This window comes from Melitaea cinxia, chromosome 3, assembly GCF_905220565.1.
Source record: "Melitaea cinxia chromosome 3, ilMelCinx1.1, whole genome shotgun sequence".
NCBI classification, from domain to species: domain Eukaryota; kingdom Metazoa; phylum Arthropoda; class Insecta; order Lepidoptera; family Nymphalidae; genus Melitaea; species Melitaea cinxia.
The window spans coordinates 13,513,290-13,533,828 of record NC_059396.1 but is presented as its reverse complement, the minus strand read 5'-3'; the positions used below and the strand labels follow the sequence as shown (position 1 = coordinate 13,533,828).

At 32.2% G+C, this 20,539-nt stretch overlaps 1 protein-coding gene across 1 annotated transcript in view; it reads left to right on the top strand.

Annotated features, from left to right (window-relative positions):
- LOC123669197 (T-box protein H15) overlaps positions 1-20,539 on the top strand; it is an 80,544-nt gene that overhangs the window by 46,808 nt on the left and 13,197 nt on the right. The window contains exon 4 of the mRNA XM_045602821.1: positions 5,637-5,910. Coding sequence (XP_045458777.1) covers positions 5,637-5,910 — 274 coding nt within the window. The remainder of the gene's footprint in view (positions 1-5,636; positions 5,911-20,539) is intronic.

Below are 20,539 nucleotides of genomic sequence, written 5' to 3'. Positions count from 1 at the left end.
ATGTGGAAGCTTTCTATGACAATTTGCAAACTGTTTGGGACAGTCACTAGATATGTATTAACTGGACGAAACAGGCGTTACTATCGTTCAAAAGCCTGATAAAGTTGTAGCAAGACGTGGAATAAGGAAAGTGGAAGCTCGTACTTCACCGAACGAGGGGCATTGGTCACTGGTAACATTTTATTTTACATTCAACAGTAAATGCCTTAGGAAATACTATTCCACCTTTCTTTGTATTTCCTTGGGTTCGATATCATAATCATTTTGTTAGAGACGGGCCTGCTGGATCGGTTGGAACTGCAAATCCTTCAAGTCGCTTCGTTCCTAGTGTTTTAAGAAAATTTCAAATGCTTTTTTCCGCAAAGAGTGTTAATAATTTAAGATATTCACTCGTCACATACCAAATATTATACTTTGGATTTTTGTAAGAAAAATGGTATAACGATATTTTAAGTTTTACTTTGTTAGTTTCCTATCTTTTTTTGTAACTGAATTTTAATAATTTCAATCCTTTCTTTTTTCTTTTTAATTACTTGTGCAATAAACTAAGAGTAATTTATCAAATACCAGCATTCTAATAAAAATAAAGTTTTGGAATGTAAAAAGTGGGTTTTACTGAGACCGCAGAAAATTGCCAATTTTCAACTCGCATTTGAGACCGAACAGTTGGTCTGAAAAAAAAACCACATAATGATGTTTGTAAAATTTTTTAAGTACTTTCATTTTTGTCAATAAAGGATTTACTAAAATTTAATATTTTTCGAGTTTTAGGCAAAAAATTGAAAAAAAAAACAAAAACAGTTTTTTTTTGCTTGTGTGCGATTTTTTTAATATTGCGTTACGAAATTTTGTCCGCAAATCTCAGATTCGAATTCAGCATCGCAAAATACATGTAGAATGAAATAAATCAGAACTACCCCAAAAATTTCCTAGTAAAAACACAATTTAACTCAACTAATGATGTGCCTATATAGAAATAAAATATAAGTATTTATATTTAGCCAAATGTATGCTTCGCAAAAAAAAAAATAATCTCGTATTGCTGTAAAGTAACAAATAATTGGAGCTAAATAATTGGAGTTTACTCCTTAAGAACCGGTTTTCATATAAAGCCCCCGGTATGAAATAAAAAAAGGGGTGAAATCTACTGAACGAATGACCTCGTTACCTTTTTGTTAACCCTATTGGGTTCCATATGGTATTAATCATTTTGTTAGACTAGTAAGGCTTTTTTGTGCCTACTTAGACAGTCGATTTGAAGGAGTAAACTCCAGCCGTGCATCGGAGCTGACACACAATTTTTTGGCCGTCAAATGAACATTGTCACAACCGTACCCAGTATACCTTACAGAGTTGAATAGCAAACGGTGCATTCGTTAAGGACGCTATGTGAGATTAGCCGCTCAGTCGCGTGGCGAGCAGGCGACGTAACGAGACGCGTGAGCGACACTCAGCCGACAGCCACGCGTCATCTCACTCTTAACTCCCCGATATCCATTACAATAAAACATTTCCGATTAGCTGTTAAAATCTCATTACTACCAATAAATTTATTTTTTATAAACATCGTTGTGAAATAATTAATGTGATTATCTAAAAAATCGTGTGTTATCATATAATTATTAGATGTAAACCGAGAACTCGTAAAGTTGGCGCGGGATCGAGTTGCGTGCGAGTTGTCCACTGGATGACATTTCATGGAAACCAGTCAAGCCTTTAATATCGTAAGCGACGTTCGTACATTGTTACCGCGTAGTCTATTAAAATTAATGGTTATAATATACTTATGCAATATTTAATCACACTTCGATACTTAAAATTAATAGTTTGGCTCGTAAAGTTGACTCAACAACTACGTTGTATTAGAGGTATTTGAATAACTGTCTTGTAAATACGTAGAAACGAAGGATGGAGACATGTTAACCCGAACCTTGAAAGCGTGTTACTATGTAAATTATTTAAATACAACCACTACGAAAAAACTTTTTAGTAGTATAATATTTGTACTTCATAGTATTTTAACGCGACGAAGATGAAACTGCTCGTTAAATGTTAATGTCGCAATATTTTAATTGAATTAAAATAATTTCATAGAGCACATTTATTTTTTATTTTCAATATCTATAATTTGGATAATACTCTATAAAAATATTTATTGGAACGAAGTTCCTTACGGCAGGCTTGACATTTGGCTAGGCGACCGAACTGAAAAAAATGTGATACTAAAACCGTAAGAAAAATATATAACGGAAGTGACGTAATATCAGTCACACGACTACCTATATAATATGACGTTTGTAAAACTAAAATATTACTAGTAAACTTTTTTTTAAATTATTTAGGTTAATTTTATACTGTCGACAAAAATAAATAAAGACATATGTTTCTTTATTTCACTTAATAGTTTGAATTATTATTATTATTATTATAATTTTGTTTGATTTATTTTATTTTACGGTATTTGTTATTTTCTAAAATACTCAATTTTCTAAATATTTATCTTTTTAGTTTAAATTGTCTACGATATAAAATCTAATTAGAAATAATAAAGTTATTTAAGGAAAAAAAACTTCAGTTTTTGGTTTGATCATAGACATTAAAATAAAATCTTAATATTCTCGTGTTTAATAAAGTGGAGCAGCAAGTCATCATGACTATAAATAGGTACGTACTTACGAGTACGAATGTACTAACAAAGTACCATTTAAAAAAGAATATTAACAATTACAAAAGCAAATATTACAACTCGAGTTGATAGAGTCAATGCATTTTATATTTATTTAATGCATGTCTGTGCTAAAGGTCGAGAACTCACATACGATGCGCATTAATCTTGTTACGACTGCAAGTAGCGGAAAATATACGTAATTGTTTAGCATCTTAATATGGTTTTGTTAAGTACGGAATAATAACTTTTTGTTGTCTTAGGAACGAAGTTAACATTGCAATGAAAAACATACAAGACCGATATGTTTATACGTTTCAACTAGTTGTAAGAACTTTTATATTTTGGTTATATAGATTAGATACATATAATATTTGTAGTAGTTATTAATATATTTTTGCCTTTTATATCTATACAAATAAATAAAATTGGAGTGTCTGTTTGCAATATTAAAATAACCGCTTTTTACTAAATTCATATGTGTGTATACACGGTCCATATACCAAAATAACATTTTTTATAATTTTTGTCTATCTAGCTGTCTGCCTGTTTGTTCCTGCTAATCACTGCAACGGCTGGACCGATTTTGACGGGTCTTTCACTGGCAGATAGCTGATGTAATAAGGAGTAACTTAGGCTACTTTTATTTTAGTTTTTTATTTTATTTTATAACTGCGAACTGAAAAATAACTGTTTTGTTAAATTTACGCGAGGAAGTCGCGGGAACAGATAGTATTATAATATAAATTATTGAAAATTTCGCACCTTTGTCCGGAAGTGGCTAGGGTAATTTGTAGTGGAAACAGTAATCTTTATGTACACCTTGTCACAAAATTGCGGTCGCTCGCCGCAAATTGTTCTTTATAAGTCGTACCTTATTAATTTTTGTGTATTTACAGAACTGCTATATAAATATCTTGAAACTTCTGGCTCCCAATCCATTTTCAAAATATTGGTCGCTTTTTACTAAAATAAATATATGGGAGTCTTATTTCCTCTTATATGGAGCTCAATAAAATCTAATTACATTTTCGTACTTTTGATCTTGCTGTTTTTATTAGCTTATTTCAACATAAAATTAATTCATTTTGCATATACGTAATAAAAGATTAAAATATTCAAATAAATTAATCTGTTGACAGTTATTGTGAATAATGAGTAAAAAGAAAAAAAAAAAACTATAATTGTATTTAAGTAATAAAATAAAGTTGTTTAAAATTTTGTTGTTCAATCGGTAGCACAAAAGTTTGAAAATGAATAAAAAATTTCACGGACGACAAATCTAAAATAAAATTAGCTTTTAAAAATGAAATGAAATTACATTGTCCTTTAATATTATATTGATTAAGTACCTACTTATGTTAAGTAAGTTAATAAATTTTATTTAAATAGATTAAGTTTAATTAGGTTAAATGATTTAAAAAATCAAAACTGATTGCTTTTTCTAACGTCGGAAGATATTTAAATGCGTTAATGTTACCATATTTAATTGAATATAGGAGCATTTGGACAATTGTAGGTAGGCAGTAGTCTGGGTGCATTTCTTTAAATGTATTTCTACTAGCGCTTTTATCAAAAGTCAACAAAACTTAAGATCTGGTTAGGGAATACATATGTCAAAATTTAAAGTTTTAAATGCACTCACACTACGTGATTGGCCGTAACCCGTGATGTATACATGTCATTAAGCGGTAGCGCTGGGTGGCAAGCAGTGACGCGCCCTCGATCGAGACATCGCGACATCGCCCTAACGACACTCTCATAAACGCGCCTGACAGCGACTCATTGTCCGATGCGATGAGAGATCCCGCACGACCGATACCGAGTAACCGTTCAAAACACACCTTAATACGATTTATTTATGACCAGCGCTTACCGCGACCGAGATCTTCAATGCACGGCGCTTTATCGTCGCGCTAGGGTTCTGACTCCGGGAATTTTATAGGTTTCTCGCATTTATTATTACACTTATTGGAAGGTTGACACCGTACCCGTGTTTTATGAGCGCTAATAATTCTTTCTTTCACTCCTGCATTTTATATTACGCACTAGGAATGTCGTCGTAAACCTCGGACGATATTATCGTCGAATCGATCGTTTGTTGTTCGAAAATTTAATAGAAACGATTCCGGCGAGGCGAACGTCCGATCGTGTTAGGGACGACGAACTAATTGTCGGATGTTATCTTATCTATGACTGCTTGTTTAACCTTCAAATTTATAAAAGTGCCGTTTAACTTAGTAAAAAAAAAATGTATTAAGAAAGGTTACGTTATAAATAAGTAGCGGCGAGATGTTATCGCCTTCGGCTGGCAGGAAGCGCTTCGGTCCATTTAGGGGTACATTAAAATCGAATACATCATATTTGTTTGATTTCCTAGTTCGCGTTTCACCCTGTAATTATACAAGTCACCGTCCATGCCGGATCTCTGGCAGTTTTTTGTTAATGCACATTAATCATCTTTTTTTATTGCGAGCATGTGTTTCAGTCTCGTAAAACACTTTCGGGGATGAGGTTTTTTGGTTCTTAATGTCTAATTTAGATTTCTGTTCTTCGCGAGGTCATTAGTGCAGGAGGGTCAAAAACGAAATAAAATAATGTTTGGAGGTTGTGTGTTTTATATTCCTGTAAGAAATCAAATATTAAAATATCTGATTACATGTTACTTTTAGTTTTATCATGGAAATAAAATAAGGTGTTATAAAATATGTCAGACGTACCAAAATGTAATTTATAAAACAGGTAAAAACATTGATTTCATTAATATATTTTTAAAAGACGGTGATTTTAAACAATAATTTTTAAGGGCACAAAAATAATTCTACAAATAAATTACGCGCTACTGCTATTAATTATGTATATATATGGCTATAAATAAACGCTTACAGTTTAGAATACATTAGAATTCCCAGTTAAACTTTTAAAAGGTTATATTTATAACTTGAATTAACCTTAAGAATTTTTTATTTAGACGTATGTTCCCGACGGTTCGGGTGTCGTTCGCGGGCTGCCGCGCCGAGGCGCGCTACGCCGTGCTGCTGGACGTGGTCCCCGTGGACGGCAAGCGTTACCGTTACGCCTACCACCGCTCCTCGTGGCTGGTGGCCGGCAAAGCGGACCCGCCCGCGCCCGCGCGCCTCTACCCGCACCCCGACTCGCCCTTCTCCGGCGACCAGCTACGCAAGCAAGTCGTCTCCTTTGAGAAGGTCAAACTCACCAACAACGAGATGGATAAAAATGGACAGGTTAGTTTTGGAAGATAAAGTTCTTTGGGAGAATGTGTATCTTTTATCTTGAAATAGAATTTTATAAATCGATGATGCATTTAATATCAGGAGTCGCAAGAGGTCCTGGGGAGGGTTGGGGGGATAGGGTCGGCAACGCGCTGCTAATCTAAATGGTTTCTGATTTTGCTGGCGTACATAAGATACATATAGTATCCGCTTACCATCAGGCGGACCTTAAGCTTGGTTGCCACATTTGTAATATTTTTTAATACGGTAAAAAATAATAACATGCATAAATAATAACACTGCACGAGATTATTCTATTATAAACGGTGACACGTTTCCCGAGATGTCTCGCGTACGACTTCCTTATGCGTGTGGCAATTTTATAGAATTACGAGCGAAATTGCCGGTCTCGGCGACACCTCGGGCGTCGGGGACAGTGTAATGAGTGCGTTGTTGGGAACAAATTAGTCGCACATGTCGCCAGCCGACAGCCGGCTCACGGCTCCTTGCCTCGCGTCGCAGGTGCCGATGCAAAATGTCATCCTCCACCAGTCTAATGTGGACTCTCTCGCTACCGTTCTAAAGAGTAACATTCGTTCTTCTCCTTTTCTGGGTGTTATTTACTTCCGAATTGACATGAATATTGATTCTATCGCAGAACGGTTTTTTAAACGATCTCATCACAAGAATGTCAAAACGTTTTCAATATCTTAGCTGTCGGTTTCGTTATATGTCAAATATTTATCATTTTTACGTTTACTGTAGACGATCATTATCAGAGATCACAAACTAAAATGCCAATTATCGTATATTTTTTTTGCTTAAATTGTATCTTTGAATTTATTCTATAAAATTAAAAAGATATGAAGCGACTATTTGTATATCTGTAATTTAATTATATAAATCATCTTGGCTAGAGAAATAGAATGAGGGACGCGGGAGCAACGGAATGGAACAGTCTGGGCGTGGCTGTATGATGGATGGATCGACTCCAGCGAAAAACGCGTCTAGCTTTAATTGGCTTTCCCATAAAGCGAAATTATCTGTATCATTACCGTGATTTCTTTACACAACGTGCACATGAAACTCTTCACCAAAACTCGTTAAAAGCAATTTATATCAAACTAGCTGTACCCGAGATTGTATCTGGAAACTCGAATGCTTGCGAATTATGGGATGAAAATTATATTTTACCACGTGACCTACTTTAATATTATTTTGGGATTTTAATTGTTTTTGTGGTTCCATTAAAATCAGTTCAGCCGTTCCGAAGATAAGCCCAAATAAACAGAGACAAACAGACACCCAAACATTTTAATATCGTTTATTGTGTTTTAGTGTCGTGTAAACAACTATATGCACTTGAAAAAACACAGTTATTTTGATAGCACAGACAGACAGTTCAATTTTATTTATACGTTGGTATAGATTACTGAGGATCTGGTTTGTTTGTTTGTTTTTTGTGTTAACGCAACAGTTTATACTTGAATAGTGTTTTAATTTCTTTACATTTTGTGATAAATTTTTCGAGCCGTATTACAACTTACTGTAACCGTTTAGCGTCACCGTAACTCCAACGTACCTATATGTATGTATATGCGGAACAGTAACGCACACTCCGTTTAAGTCAAAGTTTAGCTATGTTAAAAACTACCTTAATAAAATAATTTTTAACAAAAAAAAAACCGACTTCAAAAAGGAAACTAAAAAGTGAAAAATAAATTTACTTAGTACAAAGTAATTCATATTTTGATTTAGTTAATCAAAAATGATTAAATAAATATTTTATAATTTTGAAGTCAATACGGTCGAATTGAGTAACCTTGATGTGCGCATGTAAGAAGTTATACTTCATTGGCTAGCTAACTTCATGTTGCTAACTTCTTTTTCGTTGACTAGATAACTTCAAGGTGTTGGTTTCTTGTGACGGTGTCCATCGTAAAAATTTATTCTTATCATTTTTTCCTAACGCGCAAGAGAAGTAGGTATACTCGTAACTTCAAAAATATTTTTTAAATCACCTCATATAAATCATTTAACGTAAATCAACAAATAATAGAATTGTATTTTCTTATTTGTTCATAGTGTTTTATCTCATTTATATATACATATATACGTAAACAGTTGAAGATATCGAGAAATCATTTCAGCAATTCATTTTTAACCCGGAAGTGGCGTGGGTAAATCGTTAATACGCAATAATAACGTATTGGCCACGCAATACTGGCATGCGTGTCGGATAGCGCCTAATGGTGGAACAAAAACTCCATGAAACCGACGAATTAATCACCGAACCGCGATTTTATTACTTGCTTTGGTATAATATGAAAATTGCTACTGAATTCCACGAACATGTTATATAAACGCCGTGATAAATATTTGTTTTAAAATTTCAAACTTATTAAAAGTGACCAACGAGTCGTAAAACTTAACTTTACAAAGTAAATCTCAATAATGTAATCAATGTTTTTGTCGGTAAATTTAATTGTCTTTAGAACGGAATTGTAGTCATTTTAATTTGTACTTTAATACTTGTGTTTATATTAAGATACTATAAAAGTAATAAGAAATTATTGAATAACTTTTGTGTAACATCAATTCAGTTTTTGCGGTTGCGTTGTGTTTAATTAAACCTACTATAAATATAGTGCGGTAAATAAACGGTCATATGCGTTTAAAGAGTTACTTACCTAAAAGCCTATTTCGTGCTGCGGAATTGGGGTCAGTGTTACGATTCATGAGAATGGGTCGCACGGAAAGTGGCGATGACGGCTCGCGATTATTGGTTTCAATCGCTGCTATGCCTAGATTGGCAGCAGAGACCCGCGTAGAAAGATTATTAATTTTAATGTATATAACTTTGATAAAAAAGTTATTCATAACGCGGTCATTTTAGGTTCATCGCATTGCGCGTTTAATTAATGAAAATATGGAAATTGCTGGTTCGGTACACGGCCGATACTAATGACGAGCGTTCGTAATGATTTATGAGTAGCTTTTTAACCGTTTATTAAAATAATGAGAATTGTTAAAACCAAATAACAGAATTTGAGGCCGATATTGTAATAAAAGGCGTTTTATATTATTTGACCATATTAATGATCATACATTTTTTATTAATGGTTTTTATTTGCTGTAATATTAACACCGTTAAGCATATGAATATTAATTTAATATTTCGTAGCTTCGGTTATCGTAATACTAGACCACCCGCGGGGTTTGACTTGTATATTTTATAACACAACAAAACAATAGGTTTTAAAATAAAATCAGTCGCTTTGAAAGGTTCAAAAATCTAGAATGTAAAAATCTCGTGTCATATCAAAAGTATTGAATAAAGATTTGTAGCGTTACTAACAAATCTTGAATTTGAAAGGTTAGTATTAAAAAGATAATAGCTAACATAAATATTATGATAAAATGTCAAGGGATTTGTTAAACGATGTACTTACGAATTTAATGACTTTCGCAATTATTATCTACGTGACATTCAAGTTAAATTGATTTTAGTTTAGTCTTGCACTAAAAGTGTCATTTAAATATAACTCATTTGAAAGTAATATCAATTTTAAAATTAGCTATAAGACTTCGTGACGAAATCGTTAAGATCCAATTGAATAAAGCTACTATAGGTAAAACTAATAGGTATATTTATTTTTATTTATTTATTTTATTACGTAGGAAGATAAAAATGTATAAAGTATAACAAATCCCTTGATATTTTAACATAATATCTATTTATTATATTTAAGTATAAGTGCAGTCTAAAGTATAAAATTTCACTTTCTTTTTATATTGTTTATTTTATTCGAAGTTTCTAAGGAAGGAGGCAATTATAATGCACTTATATAATATTAATGTTGTTTGTCTTTCTTAAAGTACACCAATTACGCGTTTGATTAAATATTTTGTGTTCGGACGGTGATGGTCTGATGCTGGCGATTAGCCAACCGCCTGTCGTTAGCGAGCCTGCGGAAAATGCTAATGGCAGGACTTGACTAATGGACTGAGGATATGGACATGTGTCCTTATTTGTTTTATATAAAACGTATTGTTTGTATAGAAAGCCATTTACTGTGACAAAATGTATAGATGTAGAAAACTATATTTTTATCATTATACTTAGTATTTTTTATGTACTTAGTGTTAATAACCTATAGTTTATACTATAGTTTCGTAGTTTTTAATAAATAACCTATTTCGTAATTTGTAAGATTCTAACGATTTCAATAATCTAAAAACACAAGGTAAGCAATTTAATAATTTAAAAAACGAGACGAATAAATAATACAACATGTATAACAGTATTTATAATTAACTCACTACTAAATCTTTGCCTGTATCACAACTGGTCCATTGGAAATCAATAAAACACTCAGCGCCCGCTCGTTTAATGAACGACGACTAACATCAATTCTCTCGACTCTTCACATTTTTAATTACACCTGATATTTTCACGTCGTTAACGCAAGGATAAAACAAACAGTCAATTTGAATATTCTATAAAGTGTTATTTGAATTAATAAATTGTAATTTATTTCTGTTGGGAGACGTCCCGCTGAGCTGTTTCCCGTACTTCGTACTCATTAGAGAACGGCAGCTATAGGCTACGTCATCTAAGTAATTATCAACAACGACACCGCGATGGCTATCGTAATTAATGATAAGTAGATGTGTTCAACGAGGCAATGTGGATTTTGTTAAAGAGGTTGGATTTCAATTTTCAAAAATATTAATAAAATTTGTTAAAGACTTCAAAGTCTACAATTTAACAATAGATTTTTAGTAAGTAGAAAGGCTGTTCTAACTAAATACATACATAATGTGGTGACTAGCGTTCACGGCAGTTCCATAACACGTCAAGCTCAACACGTTAGTTTTACATTTATGTAATTGTATTTTTACCCGACTGCCAAGGAAGGGTTATGTTTTTCGCGCGTATCTTGTATGTATGTATGTATGTAATATTCTTTACTACCTCATATTTCCAGAACCACTAAACGGATTTACATAATTGAGGTATCGTTAGGTTCGTCTTAGCTGCCCAAGTGTTCTTAGATAGGTGACATTAAAAAAAATCAAACATGGCGGCTGTGCGAAGCCATTGTATTTAATGAAAAAAAATTTTTTTTTCTCGAATACTACAATATGGGTATCAAATTGAAGGGCACAATACAAGAATTTTAAAAAGGTATATCATGATTATTATTACCGTAATACTAATACAGAAATACAATATTAAAGTTTAAAAAATGTGGACTTTGCTCTTTCGCACGCCTATGCCATGTCAAACTCGCCTCCTAGGCGACGATCAACTTCGGGGTGTAGCCTTTCAAATAAAATACAATGGTTAAAAAAAAAACATACAATTAAAATTACAAATAAAAATTAATAAATGTCACACCAATTTACAATTACATTAATAAAATTAATAACAAATACATAATACCAAATACAAACAAATAATTTTAATAATAATTTCATTATATAAAAACTAATAGTTGTTGATTTAAGCAGTCACCTATTTGCTAAAGGTCAGGCTTACGTTGCTTTGAGCAGAGTGAGATCTTTCTCCGGGCTTGCTATCAGTTCTCTTGACCCTAAAAAATTACTTAATCAACCACATGATGTAAACTGTTTTAATGAATTGAACCGATAACGTAATTTGTCTGACTAAAAAGACATAAATAAAATAATAATTAAAAATAAACAAAAAACCCGCCTGCGTGAAGAATAACTGATAGAAAATTAACTGAAAAAGCTGGAACAAGATAAAAATTCAATATGCACACAAATTCAGCGAAATAAATAGAAACAGTATCAAACATTTTTTGCTGTACATTTAAAATATATTAATAAGGTAGTCCTTCGAAACTTTATGCAACGTCATAGATAATATGCAGTCGGAGGCATGAAATTGAAGGATAAGTCAAATCATTCTCTCTTTGTGCATGTCTCCGACTGCATGTTATGTACGACGTTGCATAAAGTTTCGAAGGACTACCGTATTAATATATTTTAAATGTACAGCACAAAATGTTTGATACTGTTTCTATTTATTTCGCTGAATTTGTGTGCATATTGAATTTTTATCTTGTTCCAGCTTTTTCAGTTAATTTTCTATCAGTTATTCTTCACGCAGGCGGGTTTTTTGTTTATTTTTAATTATTATTTTATTTATACAAAATGTTATTTTAAACTGACTGATAACATTTAATGAACGTTTCGAGAATATGCAAATCGTTTATTCTCAAGAAAATAAAAACGGAATAAAAAATAATCGAACATAAGCGATTTGAAAGTTTATGTTAATTGTAATAAATCATAATAATTACAGATACAGGTGCAAGAATATTCGAATCATAATTCCGTTCGAACCCGCTATAATTAAATAAATCAATACCGTGTATTCATATTCATTAGCATAAGTTTGAAGACATAACTCGTCGCTTTACACCGAAGAAAGTGATTTAGCTCGGTCTCTTAACCTTGAGTTTTAAAAGCTATATCATAATAATTTTGTGTTAGTTTTTCGATTAGTTTAGTACAGTTACATGGGAATATTTTTGTTTACAATTTTCTGCACCAATTTTAATAGTTTTTATTCTATAAAATTCAACTTTTATATTTATCTTTTTTTTTCTTTGCTATTCTTACACGAGAATAAAATATACGCTTCAGCCTGTAATATCCCACTACTGGGCATAGGCCTCTTTCCCCATGTAGGAAAAGGATCAGAGCTTAATCCACCACGCTGCTTCAATGCGGGTTGGCGGATATATTCCCTACTATGAGTAAAGATCGCTATCAGGTGTACATGATTATAACCGGGACCGACGGCTTAACGTGCTCTCCGAGGCACGGTGGGGAGACCCGCAAGGACTGCACAAAACCCAGACCACATAAACACACACAGAATAAAATATAACACATATACACATATGACAAAATAAAATATAGAAACTATCTTTGAAATTAAGGTAAACGTTTGTAGGTAATAATGAACTCTTTAAAAGTCTTTTACGGTATTTAAATTCTATAAAAACGATGAATCGATTATACTTCGAAGTATACTAAATCGCCATAAAAATTCAAGTAAGTGATATAAAAGCGGTACGTATTAAGTAATTCAAATATGATTAAAGGCGGTAACTTTGTGGTAAGAGGAGCCACAAACATAATAAGGGCAATCGTATAAGATCGAAGGGTAGCCGGCGGAAGCGACCGGTGCGTCTTCGATAGTACCTATCAATAACTTTCGAACATTTAGGACTAACTCTTTAATGCTTAACTTATTAAGTTATTTTGTTATGAGAATGAGCATTCGCGATTTTATTCGTTAATTTATGTGCCTTTATGACCAAGTTTAAATTATATTAATCTTATCGTAATGTATTCGGAATTAAGTTTTAAGTAAAATTATCTGAGATTAGATTAAAAACCATTACCGGACAAAATGTTTTAGATAACGTTGAGTAATGGAAAGAAATACTCTATTTTTTATGTAAATTCCCAGTAGTACTTTATAGCGATAATATTTCTATTGTAACTACTATTTTGCGCGATCTATATAGAATTTTAATTTCAAAAGGTACTAAAAACACAAGTCACGTATTCAATGCTTTGAATTACATAAAACTGGTTATTGTCGTTTCGCCTATATGATATACGGCTAGACAAAGATGAAAATTTATGTGTACCTTCTATATTGTAAGAACCAAATTTTAAGGCCGTTTTAAAAGACCGATTAATTTCGGTTTAATTCTTATTAAAAATCTTATTACGTTTGCTTTTAGGTACGTATAAATTTAATAGACGTACAGAGTTACGCAATTTCAAGTATTATAAAATACAGTGGATATTACAATGTATTAATAAGCGCATAAAATTTCAAAGGCTGCTTAACCATTTTGCTGCTTTATCATTAGCGTGTAGAGCAAGAAAACCGTTGCAAGAACCAGATGGCGTGTAATAACAGGGACGGGGTTCATATCCGAGTAAACATGCCAATTTGCAATCATTCTTTTTATGTCAATACTAAATGTGGTTAGTTTACATCTAGCGTTCATTTATATTATGGCTAACCATCAAAACGAATTGGTTTCAACTAGACAAGTGGCTGTAAAGATTTTACAATTCCGCTCAAAGTAACTTTGTTGCGGATTATATCGTAATTGTTGATTACGACAAGTGAAAACCGTCTTCATAAGAATTTCTAAGTGTTATCGATAGCTATAGTATTACAAATTTTGTTGTTCGTCGTAAAGTATTATGTTCATGTTTAATTTTAATATTTCCGTATTTAAGCGTTTATATGTATCTTATTATTATTATTATGAAATTTTGAAAATACAAACGACAGTTAAATAGTTAAATCTTATATATAAAATTCTCGTGTCACAATGTTAGATAACATACTCTTCCGATACAGCTACACAGATTTTCATGAAATTTTGTGTGCATATCGGTAGGTCTGAGAAACGGCCAACATCTAATTTCATACCCCTATGTTATGGCGGGGGGTTAGGGGGTTAATAACATATATGAGGTTAATAGCATATAAAACAACGTTTGCGGGATCAGCTTATAATCTATAATTATGTCATCTTTTATTCGTAATGATCTTAATTTAATAAATCTTTCAACATTACAAAATACGGTAGGTATATAAATTTGATTTCGTTAAAATTATTACCTAAACGTCACCAATGTAAAATTAAACGAGATCTATGTGACTTAAATAAACAAATGATTACTGTGAATAACATAAAAAATATATTAACATTAATTATCTAACTAGCTAGTATTAGATGTCGATGCTACTAAATGGAATGCGGTCTAATAGTATAAGTGAGGAACTTGAATTTCAATGTATTGTATGCAAATACACGTTCGTTCTGACCGTGGAGAAGTGAGCTCATTTAACAGAGTTATGAGCCTTGACTGTCGTTATGACGCGATGCCAATGATAGCAACTCGCGTATTAATCAAACCGTGTAATGATACCCTTTGAGATGCTGGTCATAACGCGAGCGGACCGGCCTCGCGGGGGGTGTCCGCAGCGACAACGCATTTCTCATTTTAATTTTAGCTATATTTGTTTTTTCCCTCGTACTATTTTATGTCAAACGATGTTTCAGGGTTATGTGAGAAGAGTTTGTGCCTCGTATTAAAAAAAAAGAATTACGTTTATTAAGCGTACGCTTCAGCCAATCGCAGTCCACTGTTGGGCATAAATATGTTGGTTTCCGCAAGTTCATACCAAACTTTTTGGTTATCAGCAGTCCAGCAACCATCGGCGATCTTACGTAGGTTGCCGGTCCAGACAAAAGAATTGCTGAATATTAAAATGTCTTAAGTAGCCTTGCCATTTAAAACATCTGAAAACATAGGATTACGTTTATTTTTACAGTAGAACCTTTCTATGAAATAATACACGGAACCCAGCGCCGGTTGGCGTCCAAGCGTGCTAGTCACCGATTATTATTTAATACACTGCTCCTTTTTCATTCCGAGGTGACGTTTATCGTAGCTCCCCGGGTGACTGCGGACGCCGAGCTTCTCTAGTATGCGTATGGCGATTTACCGCTTTCTCACTCCTCTGCTCGTGCCACTCACTTTACTACCAAACATTTTATTTGAATATATTTTATTGCTACTTATGTTTTATGATCAACGATTTTTTTTTAATTTTTTTTTTCATCAGCCCTTAAACATATTTCAACGTTTAAAGTTTAATTAAGTAGCGTCGATTACACACGCTCAGTGCGTTTGTAAATTGATTTTAGTGACGGATAAAACGCTAAAGAGCCGTTTCGATGTACCTTCTATTTTTTGTTCGTTGTGTAATTCGGTAAAATGTGCACGTCCCGCTACTCAGTTATCTTTAGAAAGACTTAAGATAATGTCACATAAAATTAACCCTCGTTAAGTTTTATCAATTTAATAACAAAAGCTACCGGATTTGATCGTAGCTTGTCATTCGGAAATAATTTAGTAATTACGGCTAATGCGAAATAATTTTAAAATATGTTGTCGTCGCGATTGATAAATGACTCAACTTATAATTTATATAGTCTTAATTTAAATACAGATATTTCGTTTATTGTCACAATGCACTAGTTGTAAAACTAAGTTAAAAAAAAAGATAATAAATAACGTTAAACCTTAAAAATTAAGGAGTTTTAAAAATTTAAACAATGTCTGTCGGAATCTAATTAAATATTCATAAACACGAACTTTTACGTTTGAGTCGTTAAAGTTAAAAGAATACATAAATTTGAAAGCGTGTCATGTATGTATCTTTATCTTTCTATATTTAGAAAAAAAAAACTTATCTTTTTCGTCATTAATTTATACATAGATGTTGTATCGACGTATACGTATAGACATGTGTTCTCTGCTGTGTGGTTACGGCAGTAAAGAATATAGCCACCCCCTCTCTTCTCGTGGATGTCGTAAGAGACGACTAAGAGATAACACAGTTCCACTACCACTTCGGAACTTAAAAAAAAAATGAGCTCACGCCATTTTTGGCGCGAATTTGTGGAGGCCTATGTCCAGCAATGGACTGCGATAGGCTGAAGTGAGTGAGTGTGTGATAGAAATGTGTTCTTTAACTACTTCTATAACAGTATAAAGAGTAATATTTTACTCATAAAATAAAAGAAGCTTTGAATCAAAAAGAAATTCACTGTATAATCGTATTTTTATATATCTGTTGATTGTCGACCTGCCTTACTCGTAGTTGCAAACTGATTTTGAATTTCTAAATTTTTTTTATTTTTTTTTAACTACACAATACACACACGTCGTTTGTTCCTAAAGTAAGCAACTTAATGCTTGTGTTATAGGAAACAACCGACTGGTGTAGCTACATTTTTTTTCGATTAGCATACATATAAATAATACATATATAAATAAATATATATATTACACCCAGACTCAGAGTGGGAATCGAACCCACAACCCCCGGAGCAGAAAGCAGGGTCACTACAAACTGCACCAACGGGCTAGTCAAAAAGACTAGAGATTTAAAAGACTAATCACTGGTAATCTCATATTTACAAAGTAGGCTTTTTGTTTCTTTCAGGTGGACGGGTATTACAACAATACGTAATTGGTATTTATTTAAACCAGCTTGTAAACTTAAGGGCTTCCTTTGTTTTTTAACTGATTTGAACTAAATAAAAAGATTAAGTAGTAAGTAGGTACATACATATAAGAAAAGAAAATAGAGCACTAATCATCATCATCATCAAATCGAATTTTAGTTCTTGACTACTAATGAAAAATATGAGTGATCATGTGTTTCGGTTTTCGTGTAAAATCTAACCTTAAATAAATGTAATAGAGGATGAAACTTGTATGGAAATCCGTAATTTCTGGAGTTCTAAGGCTTTAGGCTTTGTCCATATCATTTTGTCATTTCATCGGCATTTTTGAAATTGAGAGAAAATCATTCACATCAAAATCATGACGTTTCGTATAAAAGTTCGTCTTATTTTTGCATAAATATTTTTTTACCCTTTATTTTTAGACCCGGTTAGGTATTCGATAAAAATAAATAAATAGTCAGATGTAATTTTTTAGTCTTGGTGTAATTTCTACGCTGAAATATATCTTAAGCGTTTTTCTCTCATATCGGCAGTAAAAATTTTAGAAGCTTGAAATTTTATATTTAGGATATTTATTGTATACTAGCTGTGCGACTTCGTCCGCGTGGAATTTAAGAAAAAAAAATATTATTCAGTTCACAAAATTATAAAATAAATAAATTTCTAAAACAAAAGTAGCCTAAGTTACCCCATTATTACATCAGCTCAAATCCCGTCCCGTCAAAATCGGTACAGCCGTTTCAGACAGACAAAAATTCTATAAAATGTTATATTGATATATGTACTGTATACACAGTATGAATTTAGTAAAAAGAGGTTATTTTAATATTACAAACAGACCCTCTAATTTTATTTATTTGTACTTATGTATAGATAACATAATTAGTATCCCAGTGTTTACGGAAATCCTGTATGGTAAAATAGCTTGCGAAATCTGTGAGAAGACTGCTTTCCGCACGGCTTTTCCACGAAGCGTGATTGAGGTAAAAAAGGTGAACCTTAAATGTGGACAAAGAGGTCATGAGTTGTTGTAAGATAATGATTATACACTACTTTAGTCTCTGTATGTAAATATTTTCAATTTCTACGCGAGTGAAGTTGCGGGAAACTGCTAGTAATCGATATTCATATATCTGGAAGATTATTACTACCAAAAAGATTGTTTACTTAAAGTTAATAGGTTACGTTTATTAAGCAGTCATATTTATCATAATGTGTCATAATATTCATGAATATGTATGAGAGAGGTGAACGGGATTTCATAATAACATTATGAATGGACTTCGATGATATTGGTTATACATAATTTAAAACGATTTAATACGACAAAATCGTTGAGAAGCACTGTTTATTTATGATATTTATAAGTCAGATTCAATTTCCTATAATGGGATTAGCTTTATTTTACTCATTTTTACATATTTTTATTTGATTAATATTATGTCTTTACTACGCGCTTCAGCCTGTAATATTCCATTGCTGGGAATATACCTCTTTCCCCTTTTATGAGAAGGATCAGAGCCTAATTCACCACGCTGCTCCAATGCGGATTGGCGGATATATTCCCTACTATGAGTAACGATCGATATCAGGTGTACATGATAACAACCGAGACTGACGGCTTAACGACGACACATTGGGCAGACCCAAAAGGACTGCACAAACACCCAGACCACGGCAAACGTCTGTATGACAAATACTATTTAAACTGATTTATTTCTTATTTTTATATTACTTAAATTGTTATGTGTTTTTAAGTGTCATTTTGAATTACATTAAACTCGTTAGAGAAGATAAAAAATTAGTACCTATGTGTATAATAGTTATAAAATATATAAAATAAAACAAACAAAACTAAAATAAAAGTTGGTCGTCAAATATTTATAAACTGTTACACAATACTGAGAAGAAACACTACTAATATATTTTCGGTCAATTCTGCGGTGAGAAGAAGCCTTATATTTGTAGGTATAGTCGTAGCTCTCGCTTCTGTGTAACTTTCGAAACTTCGGTGACCAATTTTTAAAGCGAAATCAAATTTGCTCTTAGTCAAATATTACTTACATGAAGATATACTTTCATGTGCTTTTAATTTGAACTGATTTTAATAATATGAAAATAGTGTCCTATCGTAACGACTCATATATACTATAAATAACATTTTCTCTTTGAACTTTTTGTGCTACAACATGTAAGAAAAAAACAAAAGAAACTCTACAATCAGTAAAAATTTGATAATTATATATACTTTAATACACGTACACGTAGATATGTTCTGTCTACGCATATAATCCTATTTGACACAACTTTAACTAAGTGGGGTACCAATGTAAGCTAAATTTTATACAGTCATTGATTTTCATATAAGAAATAAGAAACTTTACTAAACACGTTGAGAACGTTTTTAGACATATTTAAAAATTCTTATACTTGTTTCCTTCACAACCACGAGTATATATGCGACTTGCCGTTCACGGTCAATGTATTATCTGCTTAAAAAAGAGTTACGTTTTTATAATTTTTTTAAAGCAACGACTACCTTGACATTAGCCTATTAAGATGTAACATTAGTATTGAACTATAAAACACGTCGGAATCTGGTTACGACTTAATTATGATGTAATGAAATATGGTCATAATTTTAATATTAGACAAGATCTATTTTTATAAACCGGATGAGTTTTTAATAACAGTACCTTTATTTTATATTAAAACAGATGTAGTGCTTTGTAACAATATTTTTAATAGTAGCTGATAAAATAAGAAGTAGATAATTCGATAAAAGATTGAAATATGACAAGGACTAGACTGGTAAGTTGTAAGATTAAATAATTTACAAATCTAATCGTAATTCTGATTTTTATTTATTTACAATTGTGAAGTCACGTGTTTCATGGGAAATATTTCAAAAAATGTAACATAGTTATTTTTTTATGTAGACAAGCCGTTTCGAGACTAATAAAAAGCCCGAGAAATCCGCTACTTTAAAGCGTCATTTTTCATCGCTTACCGCTGATGTTGACTTAACCTCGAATGATGTTATCGGACAATTGCGCACAATATTAAGTAATAAATTGATGCCAATAAAAACTTTATACACACTGCGACACGTACCGCCCACACTATAGAAAGTAAAAGTGCGTAATTTCTTTAAAAATATTTGTTGTAAATATACGTTTGTAAAAAAAATAATTAGGAGCTTGACTTTTTTTAACGTTTCACCAATCCTATAGAAAGAAAAATTTCATTTTGCAAATTGACATTAAAATTTTATTTTCATTATTTTTGTTTTACTATTATTTTTAATCACTTCATCGGATATGTAATAGTGCTTGTGCGTTTTATGCTGTAAGTAAACCCAACTGGGACACTATTTTGATATTTCAGTCGCGTTCCAATGGTCGTGATCAAGAACTACACTTTGAGAAAATAACTCTAGAAAAGTAAGTTTTCGTCCGGATTTGAACTCGTAACACTGTACTGAATCACGAATTTTGCACTCACTACTTTTTGTTTCGTTTTTG